General features: G+C 57.7%; 7 protein-coding genes across 7 annotated transcripts; 2 read left to right on the forward strand and 5 right to left on the reverse strand.

Moving 5' to 3' along the window:
- Window positions 1-18: 18 nt before the first annotated feature.
- FA10DRAFT_4281 (hypothetical protein) lies at window positions 19-2,451 on the reverse strand. Its single transcript, XM_025525477.1, has 2 exons — window positions 2,381-2,451; window positions 19-2,310 (listed from the first exon to the last, which is right to left on the reverse strand). The coding sequence occupies exon 2, from the start codon at window positions 2,227-2,229 to the stop codon at window positions 343-345; it is 1,887 nt and encodes a 628-aa protein (XP_025379930.1). The 5' UTR covers window positions 2,230-2,310; window positions 2,381-2,451; the 3' UTR covers window positions 19-342.
- Window positions 2,452-3,676: 1,225 nt separating this feature from the next.
- On the reverse strand, window positions 3,677-7,657 carry FA10DRAFT_246627 (putative SPF1-P-type ATPase). The gene is made up of 2 exons (XM_025519419.1): window positions 7,588-7,657; window positions 3,677-7,523 (listed from the first exon to the last, which is right to left on the reverse strand). Coding segments are annotated over exons 1-2 (3,747 nt in total). The 5' UTR covers window positions 7,590-7,657; the 3' UTR covers window positions 3,677-3,778.
- Window positions 7,658-7,788: 131 nt separating this feature from the next.
- FA10DRAFT_263493 (putative succinyl-CoA synthetase alpha chain, gdp-forming) lies at window positions 7,789-9,074 on the forward strand. The gene is made up of 4 exons (XM_025520241.1): window positions 7,789-7,982; window positions 8,048-8,465; window positions 8,524-8,941; window positions 9,011-9,074. The coding sequence occupies exons 1-4, from the start codon at window positions 7,821-7,823 to the stop codon at window positions 9,045-9,047; spliced, it is 1,035 nt and encodes a 344-aa protein (XP_025379932.1). The 5' UTR covers window positions 7,789-7,820; the 3' UTR covers window positions 9,048-9,074.
- Window positions 9,024-10,091, forward strand: FA10DRAFT_4314 (hypothetical protein). Its single transcript, XM_025525478.1, has one exon. It carries the CDS (start codon window positions 9,366-9,368, stop codon window positions 9,933-9,935), a length of 570 nt encoding a protein of 189 aa, XP_025379933.1. The 5' UTR covers window positions 9,024-9,365; the 3' UTR covers window positions 9,936-10,091.
- FA10DRAFT_235863 (amidohydrolase 2) lies at window positions 9,831-11,262 on the reverse strand. Its single transcript, XM_025519047.1, has 4 exons — window positions 11,149-11,262; window positions 11,018-11,074; window positions 10,288-10,955; window positions 9,831-10,225 (listed from the first exon to the last, which is right to left on the reverse strand). The coding sequence occupies exons 1-4, from the start codon at window positions 11,209-11,211 to the stop codon at window positions 9,994-9,996; spliced, it is 1,020 nt and encodes a 339-aa protein (XP_025379934.1). The 5' UTR covers window positions 11,212-11,262; the 3' UTR covers window positions 9,831-9,993.
- A 484-nt stretch (window positions 11,263-11,746) lies between these two features.
- FA10DRAFT_282420 (hypothetical protein) lies at window positions 11,747-14,888 on the reverse strand (the record flags this gene model as incomplete). The annotated part of the gene is made up of 3 exons (XM_025523775.1): window positions 11,747-11,780; window positions 11,846-14,318; window positions 14,438-14,888. The coding sequence occupies 3 exons, from the start codon at window positions 14,886-14,888 to the stop codon at window positions 11,747-11,749; spliced, it is 2,958 nt and encodes a 985-aa protein (XP_025379935.1).
- Window positions 14,889-14,907: 19 nt separating this feature from the next.
- Window positions 14,908-17,101, reverse strand: FA10DRAFT_273600 (fumarate reductase/succinate dehydrogenase flavo protein-like protein). The gene is made up of 2 exons (XM_025523175.1): window positions 16,091-17,101; window positions 14,908-16,033 (listed from the first exon to the last, which is right to left on the reverse strand). Exons 1-2 carry the CDS (start codon window positions 16,927-16,929, stop codon window positions 15,175-15,177), a joined length of 1,698 nt encoding a protein of 565 aa, XP_025379936.1. The 5' UTR covers window positions 16,930-17,101; the 3' UTR covers window positions 14,908-15,174.
- Window positions 17,102-17,352: the final 251 nt, after the last annotated feature.

Here is a 17,352-nt window from a genome sequence, read left to right on the forward strand (position 1 = left end):
CTCCTTCACACTGCGCAGCTTGGTCGAGAAAGAAGACTCCGACGGTGGGCAAAGAAGAGATAGAATGGGATTTCACTATTTGATAATTAATCGGACTCGAGAGTATTTCTTTGCCGGTATGAACAGAGTTGAGTGAGTGTGTGTATGTAGAGATGAGGACGCTGACCGCTTTGGCTAGGTCGCTGCTAGTAGTATTATCAAAAATAAAAGGTAGAGAAGGCGAGAAGTTTTTACTGTACGATGATAATGGGGTTGGAGTGCGCGACCGCGGTGTGTGTTTCCACAGAGGCGAAACACGTCGCGGCACTGCGAGCTGGGGAGAGTCTGTCTGTTGCAGCATCATCAATGCGCAGCGGCAGCTGCGTAGCTGTAGGGCTGGAGACCGTGGTGCTGAGGGCGCCTGGTCTGTTCCTGGAGCATCATGAGCTGGGCGTGCGCGTGGGCGGCCTGCGCCTGGAACTTGGCTTTCGCCAAGCGGACACGCTCGTCGCGCTCAGCGTCCTGGCGACTGGCGAGATCGTTGGCGACCTGTTCTGCACGCTGGCGGACAAGTGCCATAGTCTCCTCGTCCGTCTTGACCGGTGCGGTAGGCGTGGCCTCGAGGGACGAGTCGAGCATGACTTTCGAGACGGGCGTCGAGGGGCGTTCGAGGTTGATGAGACCCAAGGCATTGCCTGCCTCATTGGTAATCTCGTGGTTGCGGAAAGTGATCTCGCCGTGATTTTCTTCCTCTTCGTCGTCATCGTAGCAGGAAGAGCCCGTCATTGTCGAAGGCGTTCCGCTTGTGACGGAATCGTAGTCGACCTCTTCTCCCAGAGCCTTGAGGGCAGCTGCTGCTTGTCGACGTGCTGCCCTTCCAGCGCCACGGCCACGAGAGCGGCGACCGCGTGAGCGAATGCGCTTGGGTCGCATCATCATGTCGGCAAGGTATTGCTGCTGGGCCACGTCAAAGGGAGGGTGACCGGGCAGGCCTGGGTAGTAAGCCGGGTAGGAAGGGTGGAAGCCGTGAGGCTGTTGTGGCTGCTGATGCTGGTGCTGGTGTTGCTGCTCGATGTAATAGGCTGGCTTCGCTGTGTACGGAGGAGGAGCACCGTAGTGGTCGTGGAGCTCAGGCCGGTATGCGGTAGGCGCGAGCTGCACATGCACTGGCACTGGTGCCGGGGGCATGGGGGTCGAAAAAGAAGATTGGAGCTGTTGCTGAGGACGGGGCGTAAGGCTCTTGGAAGACGTGCCACCGCCTCCGAGACGGACGCCGCCACCAAGGACGCCAACATTACCACCGTCGTGGATGGTGTAGTTGATCTTGTTGGCCTCGACACGGGGTTGTCTCTTTCCTTGCTGCTGCTGTTGCTGCCAAGGATTGTTCCACGACTCGCACGATGCATCGCCTGGCGTCGGGAGCTGACCAAGGGTCACATCAAGATCGTCCTGCGGCGTGATGGTGACATCACCGGCATCCTCTTGCTGATCATCTTCATCATCGATGATGTCAAAGTGACCGTAGCAGCCATTTCCGACCATGTCCTCGATAGACAGCTCACTATCGGAGTCATTGTTGTCACGGTGGGAAGACGAGGCGGAGGATAGACTAGGGCACGAAGATTGCTCGCTCTCGTCACCGCTGCTGCTCATGCTCGAGCTGCGAGAGACGGCGACAAAGCTGTCGATGCTGCTGGCTGTCGAAGGCAACCGAGCGTGATGATAGTCGAGCGCAGCAAGACCCTTGCTGTTGCCTGAAGTCCATGTCGACGAGTCCAGTGCAGGTGTCGAGGCCAGCACGCGGAGAGTAGGCGCGGGCACAGGTGGGGCAATCGACGGCGTCGAGAGGGGCATCGTGCCCCACACGACGTTAATTGTCGAGTTGAGGTGTTGGTACGGTGACGACAGATAGGTGCCTGGACCTCCGCCCATCCTGATGGCGACGCAGCTTGGGTCGATCCACATTGTGAAAACGGTGGGGAGAATGTCAAGGACGTTGTCAGTCTGGTGAGCTGTCTCCGCAAGACAGGCCCGCTTGACATCGTCGTCCAGACCTTCACCTCCACCGTGACCGTGCCAAACAAGCGCCCTCGAGGCCGAGCCTCGCTCTGCGTCGTCTTGATACCAGCAGCTGGCGTAGCGCCTCTCGAGGCTGGCTTGGAGGTCTTCCGAAAACTTGTCGCCGTTGGACCTCTTGACGGCCAGCAGCGACCTGACGTGTGCGACGCCAGCCTTGATTTCGCCTAGCATGTCGAAAAGTCAGAGAACGGTGATGAGGTGATAGTGGTGAGATGAGCGGCGATGGGCGACGCAGTAAAACCCGGTATAAGCCTGTTGCATACCGAGGTGAGGTCAAGGTCAGATCCACTACATGTCATCCCTAGAAAAATTGAGCACCCACGCTAATTTGATAGCGAGCAAGAAGCCACCCAAGGCCTCGATCGCAAAGCAAATTTACTTGGGGAGCACACGGGACGCCGCTATCGCTTGCTGGCAGATAAGAGAAAGGAGGCAAGCCACGGTGCCTATCAAGGGTGCGCCGGATCGAGGGCGTGCGAGAATTCTGTGCGGGCGCGAATCAATCGCCTCTTGAATTACCCCCGTCGTGGGTGCGTTGAGACAAATTAGGGGGAAAGAGCGTTGTCGAAAGCGGGATCGATAAATAGAAAGACGAAGTCGAAGGGAGGGAGGGGGTTAGAAGAGGGAGCAGCAAGACTGAGTGTGGGGAGGAGTGGCAAAGCGTCGCAGTGGTGAGAAGGAAAGAAGAGGACGAGGCAGACAGTTGCCCTTTTAAGAGAGAAAGAGGCAGGAGAGGGCGGCGCAAAGGACTGCAGGGCTGAGCTCATCTCAACTCCACAACTTGCAGCCGTAGCTGGCTACTACTGACCGCCTGGCACGCTGCCCCGACGGCATCATCGCCCAAAGGGGCAGGTCTCGTTCCACCAATCTATCGGACCTCATCGATGAACCTTCCAATGTACCTCGATCCCACCCCTGCCTCGGGTTGCTCCTTTTTCTACGGTCCGGCCAGCAAGAAGCCACATATCAGAAGATGCACGTATCTCAATGGATGGGATTTGGGATGCATGGGGGATCCGATGATAGCGTTTCTTTCGGCGATTTAAAGTTATTTTTTATTCGTGCCCAGCAATACGCGCTGTCAGGGATGACGCCAACCCCTTGCTTTCAGACGCGAAGTACGAAGAAGGGCCTTCCTCTGGCTGGGCGAGATCTAGAACCACGCGACTCCGTTTCGATTTGTCTGCCCAGCCAGCCAGCTGTCCATCCCTCTCTCCACCCGAACGATGATCAGGTAAGACGCTGGACAGCCGGACAAACAATAGTGATCAACGTCAACCTCCGCTGTCTACGTCCCTGACTGTGGATGTGATGAAATCCTCCTAGTGCCCCGCCTCCTTGCTCTGCATTACGTACTCTGATTGTCACTTGTTGTTTGTTGACTTTTACCCTCGGCCCTTCGATCTGTCTGTGTCGTGTGCTGCTCGCTGCTGGCTCTCTGCCACTATCGAATCACATCTGCCGTGTGGCACAGTGATACGGTAGGAGCTGTCTGTTTTTCCAATAAGTGCCTCCCGCGAATCTCCTCAAGACCGGAGCCGTGCCCCATCAATGACGGACCCGTTACAGGGGCCGATATTCCAGCTTGCAGGACATGCTCTTTGTCGCAGTCTTATTCATAATCTCTATTAGGCAGGGCGTTGCGTCATGACGAAGAAGAATGAAATGATATTCCACACAGATGATGTCCTCCCCTCGTACCCTTACAAGGTAGGCTTCTCTACTTCTTTGCGCCATTGCTGGCCTGATTTTGTCCGACATTGGCTGCCGTCTGAGCGAGGTACTGGAGGTTGTTGGCCAACGCTTTTCTCCGAGCCTCTCTTCGCTCGCTTCCTTTGACGATGAGTGCTCTCGGCTTCAAGTCCGCAAAGAGCCACTTTGTGCCGTGCTCGATGATGTAGCAACCCACGAAATCAATGGCCATGGCCGCCACGAGCCGGATCTGGTAGGGCGCAGGGAGCGGCGTGAGCTGCAACCAAGCGTTGAGCTCGGGGATGAACTCCGTGGCACCGGCAAAGGCGACGCCAAAGCATGCCAGCAGACCATAGTACAAAGCTGGGTTGGCAGACATGCGCTCGCGGAATGGTTCGCCGACGTAATTGACCGAGAATGTGTTGACCTGCTGACTGAGGCCGATGAGGAAGACGGCCGAGTTGAGCAGTGAGGGCGTGAACTTGGCCTCGAGGTCTACAACCTCCTCGGGTTTCTCGTAGAGGGGCGTCAGATTGGTGATGTAGCGCATGCTGGCAATGTGCAGCGCAAACTGGAGCAGCAGCGAGAGGACGAGGTAGAGATTGAAGATGTTGGCCAACGGCCGTTCCTTCGACAGCTTTTCCTTTGGTTGCGCTCGAGAGATAAAGAGGAAGCACACGCTCATAAGCATGCCCGAGATCGTCACCTGGTAGTCGCCAAACTTGATACCATCGAGGTAGAGGACCGAGAGCGAGTAGGCTTGGATCAAGCAGTTCAGACCCAAGATCTTGTACATTTGAATCGTCGCCACCAGGCTGCAGCGACCCTGGCGGATGATCTGCGTGATGGCAGAGACATTGGACAACTTCGAGGTGAAGGGTGCAGCGACGCTGGCATCTCCCAGCTTGATCTGCGGCGGTCCGTCGTCGGTGTCCATGTCGGCCATCTGCGAGGTGATTGAAGAAAGGTCGAAGCTCGCCTTTGGGTTCGCAAGCTTTTGTGTCTTCATCTTGCCGATTGCCTCTTCTCGCGCCTTTTCCAGATCAGGATAAGCCTCTTTGAGCATCGGGGGCACAACGGGTGGTGGCTGGCCCCAGCGAGAGGTGAGACTAAGCTGTTGCTCATAGACCTTCTTCATTCGTTCCAGACGCTGGTGTTCGGCGATCTTCTTCAGGTCCTCTGGCGATCCATCGAGGAGGGCCACACCAATGTTTGCCGCCTTGAGGGCACCCACGTCGTTGGTGCCGTCGCCAGCCATGAGCGTGACGTAGCCAAGCTGCTTGAGCGTATTGAGGACGAATTCCTTCTGGGCTGGGCTCACGCGCGCATACACCCAGGTATTTTGAACGAGGATGTTCCACTTCTCTGGCTGCCCAGCATACTGCTTGAGGGCTGCGCCCGTCATGCATACATCGTACGTCTCAAAGAGCTTCTCGTCGATGCTGTCGGACGCGTTGACGTTGATGATCTTCTTTTCGTCAGCAGATCGCCAAGAGAGCTCCTGGTCGCTAGTGGCGCCTTCCCGAACGTCCAGGATCAGTGTCTCACGATCGACAATCTCTACCTCGTTGGCAATGTGGATGGCAGTGAGAGGGTTGTCACCGGTGATCATGATACATCGGTGCGAAGAGTCGTTGAGCTGGCGCAGGGTGGAGACGGCATCGGGCTTGAGAGGGCAGTGGAAGATCAAGAATCCGGCAAACTCAAGATCACGCTCGACTTGATCTCTCGTGACGGCGTTGATGTCATTGGTCGACTGGACGTTGTCCATCAGCTTGTATCCAAGCGCCAAGACTCGGCTTCCACGGCGGGTGAAAGTCTTGAACGTCTCGTCGTAGTCGTTGGGAAGCTTTCGGTACATTGATCGAAGCGTCTCTGGAGCACCCTTGACGGAAGCCAATGTGCGCTTGCTTCCCAGAGGGCTGTTGACGATAGTGTTGATCGTGGACATGCGTTTGAGAGCAGAAGAAAATTGGAATCGACGCTTGACCGAGATGAGGGCCTTGTGCTTGGCTTGCTGGACGTCGGCCGGCATCAGCATATCGCCCTTTTCTAGCTTCCAAGCAAGCGCGTCCAGCGTCGTCTTTTCCATCGGGTCGCCGACCAAACCGTCCTCAAGGAGAACAAGGGCGTGAGCAGAAGCGAGGGTGAGGGTCGTCTCGAGGGAGACCGCCTTGAGGTCCAGAAGATGTTGGGGCTCCCTGGCACCGATCTGTGCGACGCCCTGCACCACCAAGTCCTCTCCCGTGATTGTGCCTGTCTTGTCAAAGCAGCAGACGTCGACACGGCCTGCATAGGGAATCCGGAACGGCTCGGTGCAGAAGATGGCGTGCTTCGCCAGGGCCATCAAGGATGCATTGACGGCCATCGAAAGCTCCATAGGCAGCTCTGGAGGCACGACAGACGTGATGATGAGGATGCAGTCGAGGAGCAGCTTTCCCTTTGGTCTTCCCATGTCCAAACCTCTTGTCCAAACATACCAGCTCGCAGCGATGGCAAAGACGAGGAGGAAAGCGATGAAGAGGAAGCTCTCGAGGTTGTTGGCAGTAACCCGACCTTCATTGGTGAAAACCATGAGGCGGATGAGCTGGCCTTGCGAAGTGCCAAAGCCCGTGCGAAGGACTGTGCCCAACGCACCCCCATCAGGTGACTTGATGCCATGGTGGCCACCCTCCGATGTGGTCGTTTGAAGGATCTTTGTGCCGCCAAATACGACGTTGTTCCGGTCCACCCCGTTGACGTCGAGCTTGTCGCTGGCATCGCGAAGATCAATGCTTTCCTTCAGGAGAGGAGTCGATTCGCCGCTAAGCATAGCCTCGTTGACGATGGTGCTGCCCGATAGGAGGAGAATATCACAAGGGGCCGCTGAGTCTTCCTTTGATCGCGTGACTGAGACGAGGTCGCCAGGGAGCAGAGCAGTCGTGGAGACCTCTGTCCACTTCCCCGCCCGATAGACATTGATCTGAAATGGTTGGATCGACATTGTGCGGAATTCGTTGAGGGTCCTCAGCCGCTGGAAAACGACAGTGCACTCGAAGACGATGAGCATGAAGAGGGTGAACAGACTGTAGTACCAGTACTCGTCAAGCATCCAAAGGCCAACGCAGAAGATCTGAAAGACGAAGAAAGGGGCGACGGCATGCTCGATGAAGAGGTCGACGAAAGTGGGCTTGGGAATGTCGAAGTTATTAGGGCCAAATGTGCCGAGCGCCACATCGACATCTTTCTGGCTGCTGAGGCCCTTTGAGGCTTGCATCTCTCCGAGATTTGGACCAGCATCGACAGGGTACGGGAGGCGCCTGAAGGTTGGTTCCGATACAAGGGGCGAGACGAGAACAGACGTCACCGAAGCCGACGGATCGGGCTGAGTGAGGATGTACTTGTCGGCCTGGTAGAGGAAAGATACTTCGACGGGCATACCAGGCCTTGCAATCCTGCTGAGCGGCACAATCTCACCCTCTCCCTTGTGTGGGTGAGGGATAATTCTCACGACTTGAGCTTCTGCCAACGACTTGGCCGACACGCAGGTGATGAGTGCCTTAGCGCCGATGCTCCACCTCGTCACCAGAAAACTGAGCGCATGACCGGCAATGAGGGAGACGGTGTAGATGAACGACCACTCCTCCGACTTGATCCATGTATCGTACTTGACGAAGTAGGCGTACGCCCAGACAGGGTAGAGGGCCAGAAACGGAGCGACGTACAGGTGCCATTCGACGGGGATTCGCCGGTGGAGAGAAACCCGAGCGATGTCGGGGGATTGGACGGGAATCCTGTTGAAGCTGCTTTCAGCCTTGCTACTACATTTTAACAGGCTGTTACGACCAAAGCACTCACATGATGGAAACAGCCGCTTCGAGATGGTGATCCTGCCTCGAAAGTCGGTGGTTGGAGGGCCAAAAGTTGGAAGGACCGCAAGGCTCAAGAACACGTATGCCACGCTTATATAATCTCCTCTGTGCCTTGAACACGTGTTTGCTAGACGAGCGCCTTGCGCCCTTTCCTCGGCGGCCTCCGTTCCCGTGGACCTGCCTCTTCACCTCGTCAAATAACCCTCTACTTCACTAAACATGCTCGGACTGGCCACGTCGATTCGAGGCGCTGCCTGCGCACTGCCGCGAAGCGGTGGTCTGCGCAGCGGAAGTGCTTTCGCCAAGATGCTCTCGACCAGCGCTGTCCGCCAGAGCTACGAGGACACAATCAAGAACATCCTCGTTAAGAAGGACTCCAAGGTCAGTTCATGCACGCTTCACAGTCCGCAGCGAGGAACACAGCATTATAACGTGAAATCCTACAGGTCATCTGCCAAGGCTTCACCGGTAAGACGGCGACCTTCCACTGCAAGCAAGCACTCGAGTACGGCACGAACCTCGTCGGAGGCGTCTCTCCCAAGAAGGCCGGCCAGGAGCACCTGGGCCTCCCCATCTTCGCTTCCGTCAAGGAGGCTATGGACAAGACAAAGGCTCATGCCAGTGTTCTCTACGTCCCTCCTCCGGCCGCCGCTGATGCCATCATCGAGGCCATCAACGCTGAAGTGCCCCTCATTGTCGCCATTACCGAGGGCATTCCCCAGGCTGACGAGATCAGGGTCGCCCACGCCCTCAAGAACCAGTCCAAGTCGAGGCTGATTGGACCCAACTGCCCTGGTGTCATCAACCCAGAGGGCTGCAAGATCGGCATCATGCCTGGGCACATTCACACACCTGGCAAGATTGGTGCGTTTTTCTCTCTTTACTATCAACTTCTAGCCGTGGCACTGACCCAACCCATCAGGCATTGTCTCGCGCTCTGGTACGCTGACGTACGAGGCCGTCAACCAAACGACCGAGGTCGGCCTTGGACAGTCGATCTGCGTGGGCATTGGCGGAGATCCTTACCCGGGCAGCACGACGCTGGACCTGGTCAAGCTGCTCCTCGAGGACGACGCGACGCAGGGTATCGTCCTGATCGGTGAGATTGGCGGCAGCATGGAGGAGGATGCGGCAGAGTACCTCGAGAAGCACAACAAGACTCGCAAGCAACCCAAGCCGGTGGTGGCCTTTATCGCGGGCCGGACCGCGCCTCCCGGAAGGAGGATGGGTCACGCTGGCGCAATCATTGCTGGCGGGAAGGGAGGTGCAGGTGACAAGGTGGCCGCCCTGGAGAAGGCCGGCGCCATTGTTGCAGACAGCCCCGCCAAGATCGGCGCCTTGTGAGTTGATCTTGTCCCTTGGTCCTGGCCGTGTATGCGATGCTGAAGGGACCTTTTTACCGTCTACAGGATGAAGGAAGCTATGCAAAAGGCTGGTCTGGTCTAAGAAGGCAAGGAAGGCAAGAATGTTTGGTCACCGCTGCTAGACGCGGCTTTAGAGGACAGAAATTGGAACATATTGGCTACTTTGTCGAGGTCTCGATCGCGGCCTCCTTTGTGCTTCCGTCTTGCTAAGCTAAGGGAGGAGCGTTTTGCTTCCGATAGCTCGAGTAGAGCAAATGTTATAAGCTCTCGCCTCTTTACGCTCCTCTTGGAGTCATGCCTAATCTACCTCGACGCAGACTCGACCTTCTCTTCTTCTCGACAGACTCCCGCTCCAGTCCAACGACGTTCTCTGAACTGCGCATCTACCTTGACGAACCTGATGGCAACGGCGCTCGAGCTTGCCGCTGAGGCGCGAGAAATGACGGCCAAGACCGATGCTCTCATCGGCGGCCTGAAGCGCAAGAGCATTTACGGTGCCGACTGTCGTCCTTCCGTTGCGGAGGCGAGGAGCAATAGCTCTGTCAATACACAGAAAGTTTCGGCCGGAGCAAAGACTAAACTCGATTGTTGCGGGAGGGTGCCCTCTGCCGAAATGGAGGGAACGGGAAAGACGGACGAATACTTTCAGCATCGGATTCACGAGCTCACTCGACTTTTCGATCTGATGCAAGCGGAGGAAAAGGACAAGAAAGGGCTAAAGTGGACGGGAAAGGTTCGAATATTGGAGAGGATTGACGAAGAGGCCATGGGAGAAGAGGAGCTAGATCAGGATTTAAAGGCAGTCCTCGACCATCTGGAAACAAGAAAAAGGGACGTGTTGCGTTTGGCAATGTGGGACAGTAGTGACGGCAGCGATTGGACGCTTGTGACTGAAGAAAGTACGCGAAGCAGTCAAGACCTAATCATGAGCAAGCCCTTGGAGACACGTCAGGATGATATTGAGAAATAAAAAGACATGGCATGTCGCTTTTGAGGAAAAGATCTGACTAAAAGACACAACGGACCGCCTAAATGTCCTCGGGGAGGTCCTTGAGGTGGGGGAAGAGGATCTTTGCGTTTTTGTAGGCAATCTTGCGCAGATCCGTCTTGTTGAGCTGCGGCTCGAGCTGCCTGAACCAGTTGCAGGCGCTCTCAAACGACTCGTACGGGTAGTCGATCGAGAAGAGAATCCGGTCGACGCCAACTTCGGCGAGGCACATGATGAGGGCATTGTTGCTGAAGTGGCCGCTGGTGGTGATCCTGTAGAGATAGCTTCTTTAGCATGAGGTCAATGGAGAGAATATCCGACATAGAAGACGCACCAGATGTTGCGGGCAAAGTAGTCGCGGATCGTCAGCTGCTGCTTGGTGCCGCCGCGCTTCCTGTGCACGTCCTCGAGCCAGTGGTTGATCCTCCACATGTCAAAGGGGAGGTGCTCGCCGAGGTGGCCAATGATGATCTTGAGCTTGGGGTGCCTGTCAAAGACGCCATTGACAATCATGCCGAGAATGTGCGTCGAGACACCTGTGGCAAACGACTTGACGGGTCCAATGAGGGCGGCGCGGTCCTTGTACAGCCTCCGGTGGAGCTCGCCCTTGACGGCAATGGGGTGGAGGTAGAAGGGCACGTCGAGGTCGGTGCACGTCTTCCAGAAGCTGTCCCACTCCGGCTGGTCGTACCACGCATGCTCGTCGTTGGGCAGACGCTGGTTGTCGTTGACGAGCGCACCGACACACCCGAGCTCCGTGACGGCTCGCCTCAGCTCGCGCGACGCCTCCTCAGGCTCGTGCATCGACAGGGACGCAAAGGCGCTGAACTGCTTGCCAGAGCTCTTGATCTGCTCGTATGTGTAGTCGTTGACTTCGCGCGCCTTTTCGGCAGCCACCTTGGCGTCGTCAAAGTCCTGGATGCCTGGCGCGGTGAGCGAGAGGATCGTGTGGGCCACGCCGTGCTCTTGCATCTTCTTGGCGCGCGTCTCGTGGATGTCGCACTGGAGCATCAAGAGTCAGAGAGACGTCTGAGACGCTGAGAGGTAAAGACGCAGCTACCTACCAGCCTGTACGCATGTCCGTCGGCGTCTCCATCAGCGGTGAACAGGCTCGCTTGGTACTGTATGATGAGAAGGCAGCTCCTCGGTGTCAGCGTCGCCGTAAAGTCGAGGCCATTCCGTGACCCCCTCTCACCTTGGACTGCTCAGCCAGCGCAGGCAGGTTCATAGCCTCTTCGAGGGCGACGAGGGGAAGCATGGTGGATGTTGTCTGTATGGGGCTGATGTGGGGTGAAAGGTGGGAAACAGAATCGGCAGCTTCCTGATGGAGCAGCCAGACACAGAGGGAGGGCAGCTTTAATTTATAGGACTTGGCCCCCTTCTCCGCATTACCTAGCCGGACGCCGGCCGCCCCGCGCGGAAAAGTGGCGCGTTGGCTCTACGACGCACGGCTCGCGCGCAACCCACAAGCCCTGGCCACATTACTCTAGCGTATGTTCTCTGATCAATTAAAGCGGCCATGACAATGCTTCAGGGCCGTCATCGGCGAAAAGTCACAAGGGAGATTAGCTCGTATTCTCATCTAGCACAGGGTATGTACAGGTCGTTGTTCCTCCCCCTACGGAGTGACAGACTTCTTGGGAAAGGTAATGGTGTTTGTGACGCCCGCGAGACTGGATTTTTCTCTCTTGTTGCTGCCGGCTCTTCTTGCTCCTGCCTCTTTCGCCAGCGAAAAGAGCGGGGCAGTCGTCGCACATGCTTGTGTTGTTGAGTCTCCTGGCTTCTGACAAGGGTCAGAGCGCAGAGACGGAGGAGGAGAATGTGTCGCTGAACAATCGCGGTGGACGGTAGTTGAGCACTCGGCAGAGTCAATCGTCGAGAGGCGTGCGTACCCGGCCACCATGTCGACCAGCAGCTTGTCCCTGTTGCTGCCGAAGCTGGTCTTACCCTCCTCTTGAGGAACCGTGGACCCATGGAAGCCGTCTGCAGCGTCATTTGGCGCGCCGTCCGACTTCGTTTTGCTCGACATTTCCGCTATGGGGCGTTCAGTTTGCCTCTCGGCGTCGCTGAAAGAGGGATGCTCGAGCTGGATAGACTTTCTTGTCAGCTCCAAACCTACCCTTCCGCGCTCTGCAAGGACCTTTTCGATGCTGGAGAGTCCACACAGAGCCGTCTCTTCTTCGTCATAGTCCTCCCACGACTCTCCAACTCGAGAGGGAACCATGGAGAGCAGCGTGTTGCGGCTCGCCCTCTTCGAGTTATTGTCTTGCATTCTCCATATCGTCTTCGGACCAGGCTCGACTCGGCCGATCTTTCCCTGCTGTCCAATATCGGCCTCTTCCTTTTCACCGTGCTCGTGATGAATGTCTGTCTCCTGTCCGACTCTCTCGTCCACTGTGGCCTTGTCCTTGGCTGCGTTGCTCGCACTGATGGGCATCTGGACCGTCGCAGCGCCATCACGAGCGGCGATCCTCCAAGACGCACTCCTCACAACTTCAGCCGATGCCAGTGATGGGCTCAAGATGCCAACAACGTCTGCGTCGGCAGTCACTGCCGATGTGGGCACACTATTGGGCTCTCCGATGGCTCCCACAAAAACGACCTGGCCTTCGTCCATCTCGTCGTCTTCGACAGCCGCCTTGTCGCCTGTGGAAGATCCAAGACGCCGTGGAGTCATCTTCCTTGCATGCCTCAACATCTGCCGAGGGCTCAGTGGCGAAGAAGCAGAAGAAGCTGAGGCACCTGTTGCTTTTGCGAGAAGAGTCGGGGAGGCAGCGGCTGAAACGGATGCCGAGGCGATTCTTCTGGCAATGGTAGAGTTGCGCCTCGCCCTCTGCTTTCCCTTGCGCCTGGCCAAATCACTGAGGAGGGCAGGATCAGGAACGAGCGGGATGTCCTGCTCCCCTTCGTCCAGACACTTGGCCACGATAAAAACGCCGCTGGGGAACTTGGAGCTTGTGGGCGTCGCGCTTGCTGTCTGCGTTGGCGTCTGAGACCGGCGGTGTGCATTCATGAGGTTGTGCCAGCCGACCAACATGGAGCTCCTACGATGGCTTGCATGGAAGCTCGCTCTTCCGCCTGGTGATGGTTCGTGGTACGACGTCGTGTTGGGGCCATAGTCAGACGCCTCAGTGACAAGCGACGTGACTCGGCCTCGCCTCTGCGAATTATCCTCCTCCCCCTGCCGCATATAGTCCTCTCTCCTCAGAGCCATCGGTGACGCACTGCTAACCTTCGGCGAGCGGTTTAACACGTAGTCGGGCCGCATCAGCGACTCGATGCGATCCCACGAGACGACGCTGACCTTGCTCTTTGTCCGCGCCTTAACGACGGCCGCCTGTAGTGGAGAAGCGACGGCGCCCTTTGGCGAGCCTGCCTCGGTGGGCAGCGGCGGCAGCGCAGCAGGAAGCTTGTTTCTCGGCCGTCCCTCACGCAGAAGCAACGTGCCACCGGGCGATCGGCTGAATCCCGGCAGCTGTGGGGAGCGATCGGACCGGCCGCGCTTTTCAAAGTCTACGTCGAGATCTACGTCGCCAGAGGAGCACTGGTCGTCGGACGACGGCGACGACGAAGACGAGGGTGATCGAGACGCGCAATTGAGGACGAGGAACGTCGCAACATGGGCGAGATAGGCAATGGCTGCCAGTAGACCGCCCGCCAGAACTATAGCCTCATTTGTAGGGTGACTGAATGCCAACATGGCGTGGGCGAAAAGCAGGACGGTGCCGAGAGCAAAAAGCGCACGGGAGAGGCGGGCAGCAGCCCACAGCTTCCTCCTTTGCGAGCACGGAGTGGGCTTCCCATTGAGCCTCCTCAGTCCTCTGAATTGAGACCTGAGAAGATCCATCGACAAAAGAGAGCAGACATAGAAGACGAGGATCGCAGTAGCCTCGGCGTAGATTAAGTGATGTCGATGTGAAGCCAGCTCAGGGGAGTCAGATGCCTTTTCGGTCGAGGTGAGAACGTTGAGAACGAGGACGGCGAGGCCTGACGCGAAGAGACTTCTGTCGAGCGGAGCCAGCCGTGCTCTGCTCCTGGGTGCGAGCAGATACAGAACGATGAGGTGAAGCAGAAGCAGGGGCGAAGTGAGGGCGCCTATGATGAGGGAGGCACCGTCGCCGCTGCTCGCGTGAGGCACAATGCTGCTACAAAAGGCCAGCGTCGCAGCCGAGCCACCGTAGACGGCCATCGAGGAGGTGAGCACGACACCGAATCTGCGCCGGGCACAAGCGAGACGAATCCACTGAATGATGATAGCGATGCAGCCCAGGCCAAAGAGGATGCTCGGCGCCAGTTGGTGGAGTGCCTGTGCATGCGTCTGGCCAACACATCGCACGGCGGAATGTCCCAAGACGGGTGCATAGCCTATAATGAAGAAACATGAGAATCACCGGCCAGAAGTGAGAGAAGAGAAGAAAGATAGAAAAAAAAAAGAGAGAGGATGAGGAGATTGTCACAGAGGCAAAGGACAGGCGAGCACTCACATTCGAATAAGGGCACGGGAATAGAGTGGACGACAGTCGAAGGTATCTGCGCCGTTGTGTTGCCAGCGCCGCCTTGGTGATCTTTCGTCTGCAGCGGCATGTGCGTCGTCGTCGTAGCCGTTGATGCTGCTGCTGCTGCACTAATCTGTAATGAAGAGGAAGAGTGGGTGGCAGAAGAAGGGGGAACCGTAAACCATGGTCTCATCGTAGGCCCAGTCGTCGGAGAAGCGGCGGAGGGCAATTTCCACCGAGTCGCAGCAGTCGCAGCAGCAGCAGCAGCAGCAGCGGCGGCGGCGGCCGTGCCTGTCGTACCTGCCGCACTTCTCGATCTGCCCGCCGCGTCCGCTTGCGTGTGTGCGCCGTAAATGTACACTTGACTCTGGCCTTGGCTCTGGCCCTGGCTGTGGCTCTGAGCGCGTTTACGCATCTTGACAATCCCCGCTTCCTTCATCTCTGCAAATCGGTCGTCCATACGAGAGAGAGAAAGAGAATGGGACTGCAAGAGGGGGAAACCAAGGGAGGATAAAAGGGAGCAGGGAAGGCACACACAACAAGCGCGGCGAAGCATGTAGCGGCCCGCGCCCCGATAGTCGACGCCAAACTTTGTCTCGCGCACTCAATTCACCCGCGCACTCAGTCTCAAGCGAGAGAGATCAGGGATATGCACGGGCCGTTAATAACATTGAGTGGGGGCAACGCCGCCATACAGAAAAGGGGAAATCGTAGGAGCCGCTCGCTTACAGCGCAGCCAGGGTGCGGCCGACGGCGCGTCCTCCAAAGATGCACCCGCCCAAAAACGTGCCCTCGAGCGCACCCCAGCCGTGGACGCCGCCGCCTCCAAAGCCAGACACCTCGCCGGCCGCATACAGCCCCGGTACGACTTCCTCTCTGCTCTTTTGACCAATGACCTGGCCCTTGAGGTTCGTCTGGATGCCGCCCAGCGTCTTTCTCGTCACGATGTTCATACGTACAGCAATCAAGGGGCCGTTGCCGGGAGCGAGCAGCTTGTGGGGCTTTGCGATGCGCGTCAACCTGTCCAGCCAGTAGGCGCGGCCATTGTTGATGAGCATCTGCTGCGCGTCCTTTGTATAGGGGTTGTCCACCTGGCTGTCCCGGTCCTCGACGACCTTCCGGAGAGCGGCGTACTCGAGCGGCGGCGGAGCCTCGTTGCCCTCTTGCTTCGCTGCGAGCTCGTTCATGCCCTGGACGAGCTCCTCGAAGGTGTCACGCACGACAAAGTCGGCGCCCTTGTTCTGGAACGCCTGCACAGGGCCGGTGCCCTTGCCACCCGAGAAGAGTCGGCTGGTGATGAGGAGCGACAGCGACTTGCCCGTGATGTCGGGGTTCTGCTCCGAGCCCGAGAGGGCAAACTCCTTGGCAATGATCGACTGGTCGAGGAGGAACCAGGTGTAGTCGTAGCCCGTGTCGAGGATGGCCTTGAGCGTTGCCATGGTGTCGCACCCCGGGAAGCACGGCGAGGGGAGCCGCTTACCCGTGGCGTCGAGCCAGAGCGACGACGGGCCTGGGATGATGCGGATGCCGTGCATGGGCCAGATTGGGTCCCAGTTGGTGAGTCCCTCGGTGTAGTGCCACATGCTGTAGGCAACTTAGGTCAGCCGACCGTGTCAACACACCAGTACTTTCCTGACTCACCGATCCTGGTTAACGAGGTTGGCGCCCGCGTCTTCGGAGATCTTGAGCATCCTGCCGTCGACGTGGGCGGGTACACCCACGACAACCTTCCTCGGCGCCCTGCCCAGTCGCTTGGTCGGCCACATCTGCCTCACCAGGTCCACGTTGCCGCCGATGCCGCCCGACGAGACGACGACGGCGCGGCCCGTGATGGTGAACGTGTCCAGGGCCTTTCGGTCCGTTGAGACACCGCGCTCAGCCGTCGAAGGCGCCAGCACAGTCCCGCTCACACCCGTTGCTCTCCCTCCTTCGCCAATGAGGATCGAGTCGACGCGGTGTCGGAAGCGGAAGTCGACGAGGCCCTTCTTGGCCGCCTCGAGGACCGGTTCGCGGAACACGCGGACGACCTCGGGGCCCGTGCCCCAGGTGATGTGGAAGCGCGGAACCGAATTGCCATGGCCCTCGGCATTCATCGAGCCTCGCTCTGCCCAGCCGACGTTGGGCATGATGCTGAGGCCGACCTCGTCGAGATAGTCCCTGAAGCCGTCGTGGGCAAAGTTGACAAAGGCCTCGGCCCACTGCTTGGCCCAGTAGTCCTCGTCGTCGGGCCGGTCAAAGGCCGCCGAGTTCATCCAGTCGCGCATGGCGAGCTCCTTGGAGTCCTTGATGCCCATCCTTCGCTGCTGCTTGCTGTCGACGAGAAAGAGGCCGCCCAGGGACCAGAACGCCTGCCCACCCAGGCTTCCCTCGTTTTCCTGGTCGACGATGATGACCTTCTTACCCGCCTTTGTGATCTCGTACGCGGCCACAAGCCCAGCCAGGCCGCCGCCGACAATGACGACGGGCTCCTCTTCAGTCATGATTCGGTAAGGATGGGTAACGAGAAGGGGTGGTATGCAGTGGGGAAGGGGGGTGTGGGGAAGAAAGAGAGCAAGAGCGAGAGGAGGGAGTTAAGTAAGAGGCAGCCTTCTTGCGGCGACGCTCACTCAAAAAAAAAGTCTAAATCCTGCCTGCATACTGCATTTATCCCCCACCTCTTCTCTCTACCTCTGCCTCGGCACTCTTTCGGACCTTTTTCTTTTTTTTTGTGGCAGACAGGCAGACAGAAAGGGGGCCCGCACTCGCACACCATGGCGGACTCCACGCTCTTGGCGCTCGTCGGAGTCTATCATCCATCCACTTTGAGAGTGGACCATGATTAGGTGCTGTCTCTTAGTCACAAACAACTAGAAGGACGACCGGGCCGAGGAAGTCCTGTTCCGTTGAATTACCAGTGGACAAGC

The sequence above is a fragment of the Acaromyces ingoldii genome (assembly GCF_003144295.1).
Source record: "Acaromyces ingoldii strain MCA 4198 unplaced genomic scaffold FA10scaffold_1, whole genome shotgun sequence".
Classification (NCBI taxonomy): domain Eukaryota; kingdom Fungi; phylum Basidiomycota; class Exobasidiomycetes; order Exobasidiales; family Cryptobasidiaceae; genus Acaromyces; species Acaromyces ingoldii.

What these genes read in the sequence shown, in the direction of transcription:
- FA10DRAFT_4281 (XM_025525477.1), bottom strand. Translation starts at nt 2,229, where the DNA reads ATGCTAGGCGAAATCAAGGCTGGCGTCGCACACGTCAGGTCGCTGCTG.
- FA10DRAFT_263493 (XM_025520241.1), top strand. Translation starts at nt 7,821, where the DNA reads ATGCTCGGACTGGCCACGTCGATTCGAGGCGCTGCCTGCGCACTGCCG. An exon ending in TCGTTAAGAAGGACTCCAAG is followed by an intron (nt 7,983 to 8,047) that starts GTCAGTTCATGC and finishes GAAATCCTACAG; the next exon opens with GTCATCTGCCAAGGCTTCAC. An exon ending in CCCGCCAAGATCGGCGCCTT is followed by an intron (nt 8,942 to 9,010) that starts GTGAGTTGATCT and finishes TACCGTCTACAG; the next exon opens with GATGAAGGAAGCTATGCAAA.
- FA10DRAFT_4314 (XM_025525478.1), top strand. Translation starts at nt 9,366, where the DNA reads ATGGCAACGGCGCTCGAGCTTGCCGCTGAGGCGCGAGAAATGACGGCC.
- FA10DRAFT_235863 (XM_025519047.1), bottom strand. Translation starts at nt 11,211, where the DNA reads ATGCTTCCCCTCGTCGCCCTCGAAGAGGCTATGAACCTGCCTGCGCTG. An exon ending in CGCTGGCTGAGCAGTCCAAG is followed by an intron (nt 11,075 to 11,148) that starts GTGAGAGGGGGT and finishes CTCATCATACAG; the next exon opens with TACCAAGCGAGCCTGTTCAC. An exon ending in ACGGACATGCGTACAGGCTG is followed by an intron (nt 10,956 to 11,017) that starts GTAGGTAGCTGC and finishes TTGATGCTCCAG; the next exon opens with TGCGACATCCACGAGACGCG.
- FA10DRAFT_273600 (XM_025523175.1), bottom strand. Translation starts at nt 16,929, where the DNA reads ATGACTGAAGAGGAGCCCGTCGTCATTGTCGGCGGCGGCCTGGCTGGG. An exon ending in AACCTCGTTAACCAGGATCG is followed by an intron (nt 16,034 to 16,090) that starts GTGAGTCAGGAA and finishes AGTTGCCTACAG; the next exon opens with CATGTGGCACTACACCGAGG.